General features: G+C 38.2%; 2 protein-coding genes across 5 annotated transcripts; both read right to left on the bottom strand.

Annotated features, from left to right (window-relative positions):
- Window positions 1-537: 537 nt before the first annotated feature.
- Window positions 538-10861, bottom strand: tmem120aa (transmembrane protein 120Aa). Of its 3 annotated transcripts, XM_080866553.1 has the most exons (12): window positions 10696-10861; window positions 9016-9134; window positions 8031-8162; window positions 6455-6514; window positions 6247-6342; window positions 5960-6049; window positions 5640-5705; window positions 5431-5492; window positions 4713-4805; window positions 2527-2591; window positions 2336-2404; window positions 540-2152 (listed from the first exon to the last, which is right to left on the bottom strand). In XM_080866553.1, the coding sequence occupies exons 1-12, from the start codon at window positions 10786-10788 to the stop codon at window positions 2039-2041; spliced, it is 1059 nt and encodes a 352-aa protein (XP_080722679.1). In that variant the 5' UTR covers window positions 10789-10861; the 3' UTR covers window positions 540-2038. The 3 variants fall into 3 exon arrangements, with proteins under 3 accessions (XP_080722680.1, XP_080722681.1, XP_080722679.1); XM_080866554.1 differs by lacking the exon at window positions 6455-6514 and having other exon boundaries at window positions 538-2152; XM_080866555.1 differs by lacking the exons at window positions 6247-6342; window positions 6455-6514 and having other exon boundaries at window positions 538-2152.
- A 1443-nt stretch (window positions 10862-12304) lies between these two features.
- On the bottom strand, window positions 12305-18812 carry styxl1 (serine/threonine/tyrosine interacting-like 1). 2 transcript variants are annotated; one of them, XM_080866460.1, is made up of 8 exons: window positions 16735-18812; window positions 15966-16048; window positions 15703-15802; window positions 15392-15525; window positions 14702-14847; window positions 14498-14595; window positions 13828-13940; window positions 12305-13654 (listed from the first exon to the last, which is right to left on the bottom strand). In XM_080866460.1, the coding sequence occupies exons 1-8, from the start codon at window positions 17027-17029 to the stop codon at window positions 13526-13528; spliced, it is 1098 nt and encodes a 365-aa protein (XP_080722586.1). In that variant the 5' UTR covers window positions 17030-18812; the 3' UTR covers window positions 12305-13525. The 2 variants fall into 2 exon arrangements, with proteins under 2 accessions (XP_080722586.1, XP_080722587.1); XM_080866461.1 differs by having other exon boundaries at window positions 15966-16027.
- Between the last annotated feature and the right edge of the window lie 52 nt (window positions 18813-18864).

The following is an 18864-nucleotide window of genomic DNA, read 5'->3' as shown; positions in this document are numbered from 1 at the left end:
GATGTGAGGCTCAGGCTCAGTCCCCAATCCCCATGTCCCTGGGCTCATTCTTGATGGCCCCTACTGCTTCAGCTTTAATGAGAAAGATGAAAGAAATGCAGGCTGGGAGAATACCCAACCCTCCTCCCCTCATCTCCTTCTACCACCCCATTCACTTTGCTCCTCGTCCCATTTGTTCAGTACAACCTCGCTCTCACTGGCCCTCCAGCATTAACTCATCTAAGACTTTTTACTGGGGTGGGGGAGTTTTACTGTGATAAATCAGTAACAAGGGTAGTTTCTTTTAAAATTTCAGGTATTATTCCCTCTGATCTTACGTGCAAATTTCTTTCCAGCCTTTATTTCTCGTGCCCTGGCTCTTTGGTTCTGCTGTGGACATGTTTTAATCATAAAGCAATGGAAAAGTGGCTCTACTACTTTTTAATTTTTTTTTATTTTTGGTTACAAGATCGTTTTTTGGGATTTCAGGGTTTTCTAAATGTCCCTACATTAAAAATAATCAGTATACTCTGGAATGAATATATATATATATATATATATTTATTAATGACAGAACATGTTTTTTTATTAAACCACTCCATTTTTCCATTTTCAAAATCAAAGATAAGATCCAAATCTAGATCAAATCATCAGAGTTCACCACAGGTGAACTCACAGCATGACCTTTACCTGAAAAGGAGCATTATCAGTGATGATCTTCATGTGACTAACATTAAAGAAGCCAGACTAATGATGAAAAGAGTCCTCAGTCTACTGTCGACATTACTCTTTATCTCTGAGTCCAGTGTTGCACCTAAAGCACTGATTCTGAACAATGTGGCTGTGTTGACAGCACCTAAACAACAGTTCAGCCCCAGAAGGCACAGAAAGATCACACTTCAAAAGATGGGTGTGTTGTCCAAAATTTAAAAAAAAAAAAAAAAAAAAGATAAAAATAAAATAATGTATACAGTCTTTTTGCAGCTGGGTCCAGTGTGTTCACCATCAGTTAGTGTAATTCAGTGCTTCCATCTTGTGGTCAGTTTAGGTATTGCAGTACCAAACAAAACTTCTCAAACAACAGCTGTACACTTTAACATTACCATTGCTGTCACCATATTAAAATGTGCAATCAGTTTCAATTTTCAGGTAAGAGAGCTTCCTTTTGCTTTATAGCATACAGAAATTTGCAACAGTCTTGAACCATCCTTCGTTTTTTGCTTCCAGGAGCCAGAGGGTTTTATTCTTTAAGTGTTTGTGAGCAATAGCTCTCCAAGCTTTCTGAAAATTTATTTGTACCTTGCACTTGATCACTTTCATTCTTTGTTTGTTAAGTGACTTAACACTGTCATATAAATCATTCAAGGAAAAAAATGCACCTAACTTAAGTGATAAAACCTTTAAACTTGTTACAATTAAAATGTTAAATTAAAAACATTAAAATGTTTAAAAGTACATGTCAGAAACAGAACTACAGGATGAAATTGTACCTAAGACACGTTAGAGGCACGTATGTACACAGAGACAATAGTGCAGCATAATAAAGAGTTAATATTTCACTGTGTGTTATGAGCCCTGCATAGTACTAAAACCCAAAACACGTGGAGGATGGCGGAGTGTTTTTTATTCAGCAATGCACTTTCTCCAAGGCTAAGATACAAAGCAGCTCAGGATTGAGAAACTTTAGAGCTTCCTAAATAAATACAATGTAAATAACAAGCTGTTTAACCAAGAGAGACAGATAATTCTGCCCCAGCGATCTCACAGTGTAACTTATTAAGACCAACAAAGTATCTGATTACTTCTTTTTAAGTAAGTCATTGTGACAATACTTTAACATGGTGGTCTGACCAACATTTGGAGAAATATGAAATGAAAGGGACTTCAAAGATGCAAATTAATAGAAGAAGCTGTATATGTAAACACATGGACAATAATAGAGACCACGTGCTCCTCCTAAGAAAACATTAAAGTGATTGTAATTATATGAATTTACCGTTCCATATATAGGACGGAGTTTTGGAGAATTGGAGAAGCCGTCTCATTAAGGATTACTGTCTTACACGTTTTTAGACTTGTCCTGGTTGTTCATGTATTTCTGGTAAACCACTGCCAGCGTGGTGAAGACGTTTCCCATGAAGAGGACCAAGTAAGAGCAGCCGCACATGAAAACCTAGACCACAGCAAAATAAACAAAAATAATACACACAAATAATTCTAAATACAGAAAATGTATACCTTTTATGAGGATGTGTTCACTAAAATATCTGTTTTCATGTAATTTTTGCTTAATGACCTCATTTATAAAATAAATAAATTTAAAAAAACAAACTTGTGAAAGCTCTGGTGTACAAACCTGCCACTCTTTACATTCTGGGAGCTGAAACATCCTGAAGAGTGTTATGCTGTTGTAAAGCTGCCAAAACTGTAACAGAACAAATAGTTAACAGTCAAAAATGTCCTAAAACACGTTCCTGCAAGAATTTTCTAATTTAGTATCTAGTAAAGAGTTCACAGTATTACAGAAAAGAGAAAAGAGCCACTTACATGATAAAAGAACAAAAAGGGCAGGAGGAAGGTCAAGCCTCTCCACATCCAGGACTGGAACCCTTCTGAACACAAAGAGGGGAGAGAAGAGAGGCACTCGTATAAGAGAGACACTGAGACGATGCATGTGTGTAGGAGGACTATAGACATAGTACACAGCTGACATAAAATAAGATGTTAATATGTAAATGAGACACTGGGATTTAAAAATACTTATCATGTACAAACATGGTAGTACAGGGATCATAATATTGTTTGTGCCAAGTTAAACATTTTACATTTGAACAAGTCTAACTATAAACCAGCTGCCAACATGCCAATCAAATCACCCCTTGGTTTCTGGACTCTACACTGTGTTGGGAGTTCGCCTTGTAATCGGAAGGTTGCCGGTTCGAGCCCCGGCTCGAGCCCCAGCTCGGACAGTCTCGGTCGTTGTGTCCTTGGGCAAGACACTTCACCTACCGCCTACTAGTGTTGGCCAGAAGGGCTGATGGCGCGATATGGAAGCCTCGCTTCTGTCAGTCTGCCCCAGGGCAGCTGTGGCTACAACTGTAGCTTGCCTCCACCAGTGTGTGAATGGGTGGATGACTGGGTGTGTAAAGCGCTTTGGGGGGACTAGTAAAAGCGCTATACAAATACAGGCCATTTAGCGTTTTTAGGATCCAGAGATGACTGTCTTTTTATGTGAGGGTACCCTGATAAGTTATCTGTTAAAGCAAGTAAACTGCATTTAGGGCTGGGCGATATATCGAGTTTTTTAAAAATATCGATATATTTTCATACGAGATATAAGATGTGACAATATCGTTTATATCGATATAGTCTATGTTACGTTATAATTATACTTGTGGAGCCGCAGGTTTGCCTCTCTTTCGTCCACTTTTGTCTCTACGCAACGTTACTCGGCCTCGCCTCTCCTTCACTGAACACAACTCCGCCTCCCCCATAGCTTCACCTGCAGGCAATGACAAGATGAAAGCGGAAAATCTCCATTAGCGAGTTACCGTGCGTGGGGCTGGACGGCGTCAACGTGTTAGCGAGCTAACCGCGCTAACGAGCTAACCGCGCTAACGACATGCAGCCAGGAGGGGCTGCACGGCCTAAAATCCTTTCATTTTCTCAAAAATCGACAGTGCGCCTTATGTATGAATTCTGGTTGTGCTTACTGACCGCGAACCGATTTTATGTGGTACACAGCGCTCAGCAATCTGTCAAAAAAATGTTTTAATATGACTTTGCTAAGCTACGGAGCTGCACCGCTTGATGGATTGTCGGAGGATTACGGCTACCAAGGAGGAGCCTCGCGGAGTGATACGTACTGTGTGTGTATAAGGACCACAAACGGCACCTGTTCAGAGATGTGGTGCAGCTGTGAAATCTGTCTCTTTGTTATTATGCTCAGCGTCTATTAGTTTACATTTTGACTGCACAATTGTGAGCTTTTTGTTATGCACAAAAACAACATTGTTTTCTTTTATTTATGGACCATGATTATTTAATAAATGCTGATAATTTATTTTTGAGTAATTTCTTCATGTACATCTACGCTGTATGTAAATAAAAGTGCCCGTGTGACATCTGGGACACAGTGTGACTAAGAACTCTCTTTTTGTTCTTAACTTATAGCTTTAAAAAAAAAAAAATCGAGATATATATCTTATATCGCCATCCAGCTAAAAAATATCGAGATATGAATTTTGGGTCATATCGCCCAGCCCTAACTGCATTGATAAAAAGTTAAACACTACAATGCAAAAATAAATGTAAACATAGAGAATTTCACTCGCCTAAACTGAAGCAAAACTCCTTATTTGTCAGATAAAAGGCACTAATCCATAAAGAACAAATGTTTTTTTTTTGTGAAAACTTGCTTTTGAAGCCTGCCTCAAGTGGCCAGTCTGGGAACTTCAGTTTCTGGCTTAAACTTTTTAGTCAGGCAGCATAACCAACCTGGTGGTGATGCTAAAATGTAATCTCAACTGTTTTCATTGCCTCAGACATACCTTTATCATTCAGTAAATTTATTAGTAAATTACCAAATGTACCACCTGTAACACCCTGAAGTCAGATGCCAAGATCAGCCAGATAAATATATCATGCTTTATCTTGTTCTGTACCACCTTCCTCTTCGGCTTGCGTTATTTCAAAGTCATTTATGAATATAAATAACAAGCTGGTGTACTCACCCACTGTAAGGTCCATATTATGTCTCTCTCCCAGTGCTCTGAGTCTGTACAAACAGCCACTTTGGTAGTAGTACTGGAGGAACTGAATGAAACCTAAAAGAAAGAGAAGTGCATGTATGACTTCATTGTTGGGCATCTTGCCCAACAATGAAGTCATACATGCACTTCTCTTTCTTGTGACACAAGTGAGACGAGGACCAACCACAAACAGACTTGCTTACTTTGAATATTATCAACAGTTTACACATTTTAACCGTGTAAGAATGACATGCATGCAGGAAACGCATCAGAATGAGTACATTCATGTAGCTTTCCTGATTTGAGGCTTGTGCATATAGAACCCTAACTGTACAAAATTCTTTATTAAAGTGCATTCATTTCCACATTCCAGGTGCCTGATCTAATGTTTCGGTCTCTATGCTAAGAGACAGATACAGCTTTTATGCACTTTTATGATGCTTCCCATGATGAGAATCGAGTCCCCACAAGATATTTAAATGACTATGGGAAAAATATGCTTTCTATGCTTTTCTTTTTTTTCAGTTTTTGTTTGCATTTGTTGTAAATTATTGGATAATTTAGGCCTGAATGAATCCTTAAATTGAAATATGCAGTTCTGCTAGGTAGGCTCAGCTTCATTTTAAGAGTTTGCAAGCCAAAATCATCACCTGACAACTCATACTGCAAGCATGTCAATGAAACAGGGGCAGTCTCTTACTTTGGTATAAGCAGTAACTTAGAAACTGGTTCCTAAACATCTGGTAGAGTGCACCTTCAGGCCTGTCAACAAGGACATAAAAACAAAGCACACCCACATAATATGTATGTCATTTAAAACAGAAAGGATTTCGATAGCAGGGATGCAAACAGTTATTGTATTATTGAATAATTTTAAAACTGTGATAAAAGTGCAAAAACATCACTCACCAAGTGAGCATGACTCCAGACAAGAAGGTTGACACATAGTGATGGAAAACCCACCAGCCTTTGATCCTGAAACAATTTGGAAGATTGAAGGATTACAGACGGGATACCAACAAGAAAATAACATCTCATAAATAAGATAAACCAAACAAAATATATAATAGTCATTATAACTGGTCACATACAGTAGTTACAGAAAGGCTTAAGAATAAGGCTTTCTGTAGTTGACAATGCCCTGCTTTATTACAAAGCCTTTGCATATAATCTCCTATTATCATTAAAAGAAAAACAGTGGAGACAGAGGAAATAAAATGGTCACAGACCTAGAGCCGTTGCTGATGAGGATACTCTCCCGGATGGTGAGAGTGCAGTAGTACCACACCAACAGGAAGTTGAACAGGGCGTCTAGGACTCTAAAAACAACAAACATGATGATGATTATCTTCCTTTATACATTAACATGGGACCTGTAGTGGATTTGCAGATAATTCAACATTTACTACTTGCTGCTACAAACATTTGCCAATAATGAGCGAGCTGACAACATCATCCACAAGTTTCATGAAAACCAACTCAAAACAAAACAGTAATGAGGTGTGGGGAATCATACCTGTAGCTTAACAAAAAGCGACATGTAAAAGAGAATACAAAGAGGATGACAGTGAGGACCAGTTTGAACTTCTCATATTCGTCTTTGTAGGCAAATCTGTTTCATGAAAGAATAGAAATGATTATTATTGTGGTGCTCATGTGGCCGCACTTTAAGAGGCATTTTTAGGTTTGAAAGAAGAAGAAAATTACCCTTATACTGGACTTACTTTGACTGTTTGTTGAGGAGTGTTATATTGACATTTCCTAAAACAAGATTGAGATATAACCTAAACAGGAAGAGGCATTAGTTATCCAAAATGTCCTCAAATCTTATATAAATATGTTTTATTTTTAAAACGCAAAACTCATCCACTTTAAACTAGAGATGGACCGATCCGATACTGACGTAAATTACTGGATCGGATATCGGAGAGAAATAAAAAATGTAATCCAATCCATTAAATATCAAAAAAGCACCTCACAAAACTCGCGACATGGCGTAACTCGGCCCATAACCGTAGCACGTTGGAGCAGCGTGCGTCGCCTGATAGAGCGGCTGTGTGTATTTGTAGCCTCGCTACCAAACCGGCATTTCATCTCCGAGGAAGTTATCCCAGAGAGAAGTAAAGCAAGTGTGCAAGTTCATCTCTGAATGTTTGTAAAGCATTCCCACGTTAAGCTTAACAACTGATATATGGAGTGACTGGCTCTTCTCTCTCTCTCTCTCCCTCTCCTGCTGCTACTTCAATCATGAAACTGCTTAATGATCAGCTGATCGGCTTTTCTGTTGCGAGTCCGTCTCTCTTCTTTGCTTTTGGCCCACTTTGCACCAGAAAGAGGAAACCAGCGCTGAACAACAGCAGCACGTTTAAGCTTGATAAGCTGTTGTTAGAATTTATTTAATATTACTTTCTACACCAGGATCGTTTTCTACGTAGCTGACGGCTGGTAACTGTGCAGGGGCGGATCTAGCAAAATTTAGCCAGGGGGGCCGATAGGGCATGAACAGGGAAAAGGGGGCACAAAGACATACTTTTCTTTCTTATTCTCATTCAAAATGTCTAGCTTTAAATAAATAATTATCTGAATCTTACACCCAAAGTTTTAATCTGATGTAAAATGAATAGAAGTCCATTACTGTATGTAGTAACTGTTAAGTCTAATATACCCTAGTAAGCTCTAGTACTTTTTCCTTTGGGAAGATACCATCTGTGCAGTCTGCAATTCTGTTGAAGAAAGATGTTGAATCTATTTAATTATTCTTGAAAAATAATTTATTTCTGTGCATTTTTTTTTTCTTCACACTGCATCAAATTAAAGTTGATTACGTCGATTAAGCATCATAAGGTGGAGGGTGATTCTCTATTTTTTTTTGCTGGGAGTTTGCAACCCTATTGGTTAGGTTGCTTAATATTTCTGTTAAGTACTCTTTAAAATACCAGAATAGGGAGGATGGTGTAGGTTTAAGTTTATTAGATTGATCAGTATTGCTGAACTATGAAATATTTTGGGTGCAGTGTATTTTTTGCATACAGGTATAACAGAATGGCTTTAGTGTTGTTTATTTAAACTTGAGTATGAACTTATACAAAATGCAGCAAGATATTAAAAAAACTGTTTTATTGATTAAAAAACACACTATATCGGATTCATATCGGTATCGGCAGATATCCAAATTTATGATATCGGCATTGGACATAAAAAAGTGGTATCGTGCCATCTCTACTTTAAACATTTTCCTTGTTTACTTCCATTTGGACAAAGAAAATTGTAGCTATTTATCATTCTCATTTAGAATCATACCCATTCCTCTTGGGGAGAAATGCTTCCATCTCAAAGAAAGTATGTGCTCTGTCTTTGATGGAGTCCTCGATTTCTGCGATGGCATCCTCTTCCTCTGGACTTAATTTGGCTGTTGAAGAATTTGATTTGCATCTAATGGAAAAAAAAGATTTGTTAGGACAATTGTTAGGTTTCATGCATGTAGGAAGATGTTCACAGAGTCACTTTTGATTTTAGATCCAGTTTGTGGACGAGGTAGGTTGTGATTCTGTTGTGGCAGTTATAATCCATAATAATGCCCTCCTTCGGAAAATGCCTGCAATTGGTCAGATCCTCCTATTGCAGGCTAGATTTTGAGAACTCAGTGGAGGTGCAGGAGTTTAATATCCTCCTTAGCACACATGATTATAACATGCTGAAAGATTACCAATTTTTTGCTCAGTGATGCCAAAAATGACTACCTATCCCAGCTTTAATAGTAACACTCTCCATGTTATGAGAGTGTCAAATCAAACAATGATATATCCATGAACTTAAAAAGTCTGAATTATGAACCCTTAGTATCTGAAGAAAGTATTACGTGAAGTACATTCAAATATAACTCTTACTTGACTTTTAAAGTCCTCACATTTTTTTGCATTTATACTCCCACTGACCATATCTGTCATACTAAGTTCATGTTTTTTTGTAGAGCACAAAGTCTTCCAACACCCAGCTGAAGTTTTTTAAAAAGAAACAAAGCTTCTTTAAATGCCAATTAATACTGAACTGCAAAACTAAACATAAAAAGCTGCAGTTACTCTTTAAAAAGCATGTCTGGTAATATTGGAGAAAGTGGAAAAAAGTCCCTGAAAACAACCAGCTACTAAAAAGCCAGAATAAATTCCTACCCAATTCATTTTTTGGGCTTCTGTATCCTGAATGAGCTGATGACACAAATGCTTTTACAAAAACATTACATACACATATTTCAAGTTATCTTGTCTCATTTCTGATCAATACTTACTCTTCTAGGGACACAGTAAGCTCTTTCAGTTTCTTCCTCTGACGTGCGATAGCGTTTGAGCAGCTGTCTTGCAGTTTGGTCACGTCCTCAAGTTTCTGTTTATATAGACGATGGGTGTCCTGGGGTTAAAAAGAAAAAAAAATCCAGAGGATAATATAAATATGTATGGTGTAATGCAAAAGTTTTAATTATGATGAAATCTGCAAGGTAGGATGGGCACAAAAAGATAAAAACCAACCAAAGCTTTAACCAATCAGAATCAGAATCAGAAAGACTTTATTTATCCCCAAGGGGCAATTAAAATTAACCAAAGAATCTGATGCTGTTGCATGTTTTTCTTTAATGGTTGCAATACAGGCTGCTAAATGGGTTATCATGTAATAATCATGGATTTATTGTTAATGGATTCTTGGATTCTAACCCTAACCCATAGATATTTTAAATGATTACATGAGAAAATCTGTCTAGCTTCCAAAGCATTTAAATAAGTTATTGTACCTTAATTATTTAACTATATATTTGAGGTAGGTATAATCAGACGTAAGTATGTTGCTTTCCAGAAAACATGTGACTGGTTATCACAGTTGGTTTGTACAAGTTTAAGACACTTTTAACTGCCAAATTTTTCTGTAAACTGATTCTGTAAAAGTTGGGCACAGGAATAATTTTTTACCCCCTTGGCTTCATATTGTGGCAAATTCCCAGAACTGAGCAATCAGAATTGCACAAGAGACAGAGAAATGGTTGTGCCCTCTTTTATATGACGGAAAGTGATGCAATTTTACGCAGAATTTACAACTGCAGACAGCAGTTACTACTTTGCATTTTACTATTCACACACACATATTGATAAAGGGCAATCTGGTATTCAGTATCCCACTCAAGGATACTTTGAAAGGAATTGATCCAACAACCTTCCAGTTAGTAGACAACCCACTGTACCACCCAAACCACAGCTGCTCTAATATGATGTGTAAATTGACATGGTAAGACAAGTTACCTAGAAAAATATTTGTGTATTGTGCTACATTTACTAGCATAAACAGACCTACTCAAAAAACTCTGTCTCAATGTATTAATCTTAGCAAAGACACACTGAATATATAAAATCTATTTTATGTGTTTGCATCATTGTCTTGCAGTTAAAATGCTCGCCTTTTTAAAATGTAAAATTTCCAGTTACACCAAAATTCACATTCAGTATATTGCTCCAACAATTGTGTTTTTAAATTTAGTTTTTCTTACCTTGATGCTGGTTTAGGACCTGAACACTTCCTTTGACAAGTGACATACGCATTTCAGTGCCTGCCATTTAGTTATATATTAACACCACACCTATAAACGACAACTAACCAGGCCTATATCAATATATGTGCACTGTAACGGATCTAAGCTCTCAACGATAACAACAAACCAACACCCATAGCCCCGAGGTTCTTCCTTTAACAGTGTGACAGCTGTCACGGTGGAGGAAAAAAAAGAGGCTGTTGTCCTCGCAGGAATTAAGCTTACGTTTCAATTACATTTTCTGCATCTCTTGGCTGTCACAAGACAGTTATCTTGAGCTGCTGAAGGCAAGCCCCTCATTCTGTAGCCTGTGCGTTTCCCCCACCTACCCCCGACTGTTAGCTTACCCGGGCAGGGGTAACCAGGGATGGACACACCATTTAGTTAAAATACCTGAATCTGTTGGTAGTCCTTCTCTAAATCCTCCCATTCGCGTAAGCACTCAGATAAACCACCTGGACTGAACAACATTTTTCCCTCTGGCATCAGGAAACCTCGCGGAGTTGGTCAATAATCACACTCGAGTGAGCAACAGTTGTACCACCCAACAGAATTAAAGCTTAACAGATAAACTGGCGCTACTTCCTGCAAGCACCTTCATAATAAAGGTGTTGAGGTATTTTAACGTTCCCAGTTCAAAACGGATGGATAATAAAATACGTAAATTGGCATTAGTTAAACATAATTACAAATGTGTTGTAACTAATTGCGGTTTAATATTTTATTAATTTATGTTTTAGTTTCCAATGAATAAGTGGTTTATGGGGTACTTTCAATGAGTTTTTGTTACTGACACCGATGGTCCAAAAAAACCAAAAACACCCCCCCAATAAAAAATAAATAAATAAATAAATAAATAAATAAATAAAAACAGAAGGTAGAAGGACACACATTATGTAAACACAGTAATTATAGTGTGTGTGTGTCTGTGTGTTTGTCTGATTTTGGCTTAAACCACCATTATTTGTAAGTCTATTATTTTAACATGAATTTGTTTTAATTTAATTTAACTTCATTTGTAATTTCATTTACTTATTTCATTGCTGCTCTGTTACGAACATAATGTATTCGAATGGTGGCTTACAGAATAATTTCATATATATCTTTTTTTCAAATAGTATAGATAGCAGTAATCCTATAAAGTCCAAATATATTACTTTGTTCACTCCAAAACCACTTTACACTAACAACAGTACTATTTAATTTCAAGGATTAAAAATGTATGCTTTTATTTTTTTTTTTTAAATGTCCCATCCGGTTAATCATAGGCTTATAACTAGTTACCCCAATCAGATGTCAGGCTGGCATTTCGGTTTCCCCTATCAGCCAATCAGCTCTAGCATCTTTAGAGCCGCTTTGTCACATCAGGAAAGAGTGCCCTGAGTTATATCTTTCAGGCAATACAACAGCTTTTTATCCATCCAAACTAACCAAGCTAATAAGCCGGGTTTGCCACATTACCCTAAACTGTCATCTAATCCTAGCCATGCTAGAAACTACAGAAACACAGATAATTAGGATATATGTTACTACTCAGTTGGGATTTTACAGAGAAGGCATTCTCTCACCAGAAAGGTAAAATCTAGGGTTATAAATTGCCCACCACTTGGCCTGTGGCCTGTATTTTTAGAGGTGACGTTGTGCAACTGCAAATAGGGGAAAGTGTTAACGTCAATAATGTAAGCGCCTCTGGCAGGGCCATTTAAGAACCTAAATCAACAAAACCTTTGTCAATACAAACCAGGTCCTTTAAATTCTGCAAAATACAAAAAAAAGCAAAAAATAAAAAAGGAAGATGTTACCTTCATTTTTTTTTAAATCCTTGTGTATTGTAAAACTATATCAACACCTGAAATTGAAATCCTTGCTTTTTTAACCTTAAAAATCCATAAAAATGGTGAAAAGGTTATTTGTTTGCATTTAAAGCAGTAATGAATAATGAATGGAGAAATTCATTATTTAGAAAAGTTTATTTAAATACAGTTTTATTAACCATTTTTACTTGAAATTGATCCTTTAAATTACACCCAAAATTTTGTGATGAAAGGGAATGTTTGGAGATTTCATTGCTTTGGATCAAATTTCCACTTAAAGTCACTGGACATTTCAATACTTTCAACGTTTCCAATAAATCTCAGTGTATTTATTTAAACAGTTCAATCCAATATTAAATGAACTAATACTGAATGAACCTAATCTGTATCTTAATTAAAATACAATTCCCCTGTCCCCTCCGTGAATTGCTGCCTTATTTTGGTAGAGGGGTTTTTGTGTCCAAGGGATCCTGGGGGCTATGTTGTCAGGGGGCTTTTGCCCCCCTGGTAGGGTTTACCATGGCAAATTGGTCCTAGGTGAGTGACCAGACAAAGAGCGATTGAAAAACCCCTGTGAGTGTGAAATCTAGGGAACAGTTCACCCTGCCCAGGATAGAGTTACAGGGTTACTGGGGCCCTGCCCTGGAGCCAGCCCCGGTGGTAATGGTAGTGGTGGTAGTGGTACAGCCCAAAGAGGGGACACCACCCACAGGAGGCGCTATGGGGTAGGGTGCAGTGTGTGCAGGGGCGGAGACCCTGACAGAACAATCACCGGGCTACCGAGCAATTGGGATATGGAACGTCACCTCTCTGGTGGTGAAGGAGGCTGAGCTAGTGCGTGAAGTTGAGAGGTACTGGTTAGATATAGTCAGGCTGACCTCAACGCACAGCTTGGGCTCTGGAACCAGTCTCCTGGAGAGGGTCTTGACTCTGTTCCAGTCTGGAGTTTGCTTTGATGAGAGGTGGTGGACTGGGATAGGTATCTTAGTATCCCCCTCCGCTTGCTGCCTGTGCATTGCAGTTGAGGTGGTTTGGGCATCTGACAAGGATTCCTTCTGAGCGCCTCCTGGGTGAGGTGTTCTGGGCATGTCCCACCAGGAGGAGGCCCTGGGGCAGACCCATGACATGCGGGAGAAATTATACCTCTTGGTTGCCCTAGGAACGCTTTTGTGTTCCCCTAGACAAGCTGGCCAAGGAGAGGGAGGTCTGGGCCTGCCTCTCTGCTTAGTCTGCTGCACCCATGACCTCCCCGCAGATAAGCGGAAAAGAATGGATGGATTAAAAACCAAGGTTCTGTGAAGTTACAGACTTGCATGCAGTCAATGTAGGTATATCAGATATTTTAAATGTTGCATGGGCCACATATACAGAATCCAGAGTTCAGATGACTAAAAAAAATTCTTCTTTTGTTAAAAATGTGAGACAAAATCAGTCGTTGTTGTTCCCAAAGTGTGAAGCTCCCAGTTGGACAACTGCTGCAGAAAACCTGTGTTTGGCCTCATGATGGGTTTACATTTGAGCATATGCGTCCAGGCCTCCTGAAAAAGTTAAACCAACATCATTATGCACTGTATTTACTGTACTTTCTATAACTAGGATCAGTTCTTTCTTGGTGCCATTTTGGAAAATATATTGTTTTTCTTGCCATTTGAGGACACAAGAGCCACACTTTGTGCACATACTGCCACTAAACTGAACGAAACAAACTTGCCTTTAGTGTGTATTTGAGGTAATGGATGAGAAATGCAATGGCCACTGCGCTGGCGCGGCTTCTGCCTTGCTTGGAAACTATCAGGACACGAGAGCCCATGTTGATGTGGGAACCTGAAAGCAGGAGATAACAAGAAAGCCCTCTGCAACACCTGTTCTGTGCAACACTTACTACATTTATAGCAACAAAAAACAGAAATTAGAAAAATCTGAAATCACTCATTACAATTTGTGGTGGATGGATTGCATTGCATAATACACATTGCCTCAAATAATTTTCTTTTTAAAATACATTCAGTAAGTTAACGTTACACTCTGTGATTTTAAGTTAACGCTATGACTCTGATTCATGATACATGATGCATTTCTTTCAGATGGACAGTCTTGAAGCTGTTGTATTTTTACATATTAATAACAAAATAATCAGAAAACAAAATAATTCAGAATTTGAGTAATATGCAATCAGTTTTTTTTAGTTTGAGATCTTGAAATTTTTACCTGAACTAAGACAGCCAACTGCATTTATATAATTATTTCTGTTCTCCTTCTAGAGTTTGCCCAACTGAAGAAATTCAGACACCTATAATTCACTAGTTTCTGACTTCTATGAATTAAATTATAAAATTCAGATTTTTAAACGTCTTGTTAATGAAAGCAAAGGAACAACTTACTAACAAAATTGCAGATCCTTTCAAAGCTTGAATATAAATCAGACCGCACTGAGTCAGCCACAGGGGTGATAAGCAAGGTATGGATCTCCTTCATGAACCTTGATTTGAAGGAATTTAAAAGAGTAAAAAAACAACAACTAATAAGATCTATAAAGCAATATGTTAATTATTCTCTCTAATACTCAATATCCAGCCCAGCCTTACTCGAGAGTGTCACTCTCTGAGATGCTGACGATAGCACCAATTTTCAGGTCTTTGATAAGAGTGAAGTCCATGGATTGCTTCTCATCGCCCATGTACAGCAGTCCTGCTAAGATCTCCACTGGGTAAATCTTAAGGCTTTCCAGCTCCTGAGGTAGCCCACAGATATATACAATCAATTACAACAATTCTCCAAACTGCTTAGACTGGAGCCTATCTCAGCTGTTATGGGGCTAACAGAGTGACAGAAATACTCAATGGTGCCATCCACACTGAAGGCCAATTTATAATCACCGGTTAACATAACATGCATGTCTTTGGACCATGACAGGAAACTGGAGTACTTTGGGAAAAGGGTAAACATCCAGGTTAACCAGTAGGTGGCAAACAGGAAACTTATTGCATGCAAGGTGGCAGTGCAATAATTACCTGACACATTTTATATTTATTAGGCAGAAACTGGAATCAGTTCACTTTAGCTGGATATGTGGGAACACATGAGTAAGAAACTGCCCTGTAGCCGCTAAACACTGGCCTTATGTTACCTTATATTGCAACATATGTAATTTGGCAATTAATTGAATGCTGATGGAAGATTTGTATACCTGGCTCCAGATAAGACAGCCCCCCCATAATCTTAAATTGATGAAAAAAAATGATGGCAGGAATGTTTGTGTTTTAGGAGAGTTCTACCATGATGGTGTTCAGGATTTTCTCAGTCCTCAAAAAAGGGTATTGAGCTGAGAATCTCTGAAAGCCTCCTCTCAATATCTTGACTGGATTGAGGCTAGCCTTAGCGAACACTTGGGCACACGAAGTTGCTCTGCCTGTAATCACAGGGAGAGAGCCACAATAAGCATTGCTTTTAAGGCTGAAATACAGATTTTATTTATTTATTTTTGTTTGTTTGCAGGAAACCAGTTGTTTTCTTTTGGCACAACAATGCAAATAAAATGCATAAAAGTGGACTTGCTCTGAAGAAATCTCTCATTTACCACTCTAACCTTGCTCCTGTAAAGAGCTTGTGTTGTTGTCGTAGACCACCACATGCTCCATACTTTCAACCTCCACAAACTCTGGAAGAAGGAATGTCCCCTCTGAGTCCTGGAAAAAGTCAATTTGAAAGTTTTGGTACAGTCGTGTGCAAAAAGTTTAGAGGAAAGGTTAAAGCCTGACTAAATGTACAGGAGAAATTTGTAGTTTGAGCCCTGGGTTTTTGCACACACACACAGACACATGTCAACTGTGGGCCCAATGATAGCCATACCATTTTAGCATTTTTAGCAGTTATGATGTGACTCCTGTAGTAATCTTTGACTTCATTAGCATCTGGAACAGAGACATACAACACTGAACAAAGTTACAACTAACGGAATCAAGTTTATCTATCAATCAATCAATCAATCAATCAATTAAAACAGATTATTATCAATCTCACAATCTTATTTGGTTTTCATATTTTTAGTGATATCAACTTTTGTATTTGTCAATTATTATCAATTCTTTTCTTTCTCTCTCTTTTTTTTAGATATATGTAATTTTGCCTATATTTGACAACAGCATAATAAAACTGGAAATTCAGTTTTTTAATGTGCCACCCCAATATTTTTGTTGGCCCCCATATGGCCACCACTATAAAAAAGACTGGAGGCGCCCCTGCTAAAGGGAGCAGGTGAAATAAGAAAATAAATTATATTGCAAAATATAATATTGCATAAAGTTACAAGTAAATCCATTAAGTGTCATGTTTGTGTTTGAACACTTTTTACGTTTTACTCTAAATCAAGCCTGCGGGTTTGTTTTGTTTTTTGCGCTAATGGGCAAGGTTTTGATAAAAGTATAAAATCATCCAGCACAAAATTGGGTATATCTTTTGCAAAGGTGAGACTTTATGCACAAAAAGTTGTGAGAATGAGTCTCCTAAAGAAACAAAAAGCATGTGCTATAGCACTCATACCCATAGACAACACATAGAGTAATTAAGCATAGGACTTATCTAACCAGACAAATGTTGGTACTGGCCGATTTTCTCTTACCAATCAAACACAGGTAGTTGATCTCTGCGAGTCTGGGCACACGTCGGCACTGATTGAGGATATTGTAGAGCTCAAGCGTCTCACACATCACGATTTTAGCCATCACACGGACAGCTGTAACAAGAAAACACTGAACTGGAAAACTACTGTCAGCAAGCGATCCGAAAAGCTTGACTTGCCAGGTAAACGCAGATACAAGTAGCACGTCCGCTTCCGCTTTTTTTGTATGGGTTCTGTTGCTAAGCAACTCAGCGTTATCGCTCATTGGGCGTTGGCGATGATGTAGATTCTGCATTGTAGAACGGTAAGTGACTGCACCTGTGGGAGGGAGAGCCTGAAAGTATTTAAAGGAGCTCAGTGAACAGGCATGTATTGTTCTGGAGTGAGGAAGCTGGTGAGTGTAGCGTGTGCCTCAGCCAAGCAAGCTGCAGCAGCCTATTTTACTTTTAATTTTGGGAGAAGTGTTCTAGTTGCATCCTGATTCCACTGTTTTGGGAGTCCATTGAAGCTCTAACCCTTGGGGAAATACTGAACCCAGGAAGAGTTAAGTGGTTTTAATGACTTAGTTATCCGTCTCTGTGTATGTTATTTCTAGAAAAAATTGAGGACTTAAACATCTATTGTAATAGTAGCTTAACAGTATCTTAGCTTCACCAACTAGCTTTTTTTAATGATTTCCCAAAGTACAAATGCAAACAGAGTCCATACAAAGGCATTTAGAAAGAGTTTCTCCCTTTAATTTGAAGTTAAGTGTTAGCTAATCTGTTAGCTAATCTTAAAATGTCTATTTCTTGCTTTCACTTAACATCAGTGTGTTGAGAAGTCTTACGAATCCTTCTGCAATATGTTTGGAGTGACGTTTGGAAATCTTTCTAAAACATTTCTGGACTATTAAAATTGAGGGTAAACGTTCATTTACCCTCTGAGCTTGCTAAGTGGCAAATATTGGTGCTGTTTCAACTAACACTGCTGTTAAAATTATAAGGGGCAATTAATAAGAAATTGAGAGGGATTTTTATTCTTTGAGATGTTAACGTGATTCAAAGCAACTTCTATGTTGCTCACCATCCTTCTATATTTCCTAAAAACAATGCTGATCTTAGAAGGCAAAAAAAGCAACCCTACCTAATCTCTGCCTCTTCCCTTAATTTAAGACTTGGTGATTTTAATACCACAGTGATGGCATTGATTGTCTGGTGTGCACAGGCAGGAATTGGAGCTTTCCCTGGTAGGATGAAGGAATGTTTCTCCTTTGGGATTCATTCATAAACTCTTGGTAGTGTTGCAGTGAAAGTGGTCAGAGCAGTTGTCTCGGGGGCACATCCCTAGACTCGAGGGGGTTGCTGTTTATACAGTTGCCTTTCTCACTCTTGTGGTTTTCAGTGCATAAATACCCACTGCAAGTAACTGCATGAAGACTAGGGTTGAGATTAGTAAGTTTCTTGGTAAGCAGTCAGTGGGAGAGCTCTAATTAAATTGCACATCATGGATCACTGCTGTTCTCTAAGGCTAGCTTTGTTTAACCTGCATTTGAACAGAATACTTTATTAATCATGTGGTGATAGTTACAATAAGAAGAGTGAAAGAAATCTCCATCCCGGGTCATCCGTGGATCGGGTTTTCCTCCGAGGCGTGGGCACCTATAAGCAGAGTTTTGTCTTTACCCTATAAGATTCAAAATTATTCAAAGTAACACTCAGGTATGCCGTTCAGCAGGTTAGTTACGACGTCGGGAGTAGCTTGGGAGAACAAGGAAACACAGACTGCTTCAGGTTGCCTTCCCAAACCAACTCAAAGGTTTATTCATCATACAACAGTTTATATAGGGGAAAAAGGTTCGTGTGTCAGCAGATTCTCAGTTCAAACTGGTACAAACCAAATAAGGAAGCGTCTTCCTGCCCTCTGAGCAAAGAAGTATCCTTTGTATAGTTTATCAGTTCAGCTACAATTTATGATTATCCCAGCGAAATACACTCCTAGACATAGAATACAGAGTTCTTTCATTAGTGAATTCTGAAACAAACCACCTGGCCTTTAACAAACCCTTTTCTAAGAGATAAAGAAGGGAGGATGGGAGTAAGGAAGTGATCTCTGTGGTATTTTCGACCTTGAGGTACCAGCCTGTGATTC

The sequence above is a fragment of the Rhamphochromis sp. 'chilingali' genome (genome assembly GCF_963969265.1).
Source record: "Rhamphochromis sp. 'chilingali' genome assembly, chromosome: 19".
In the NCBI taxonomy this organism is placed as follows: Eukaryota; Metazoa; Chordata; class Actinopteri; order Cichliformes; family Cichlidae; genus Rhamphochromis; species Rhamphochromis sp. 'chilingali'.
The sequence above is the reverse complement of the archived record's forward strand: the minus strand, read 5'-3'. Positions and strand labels throughout refer to the sequence as shown.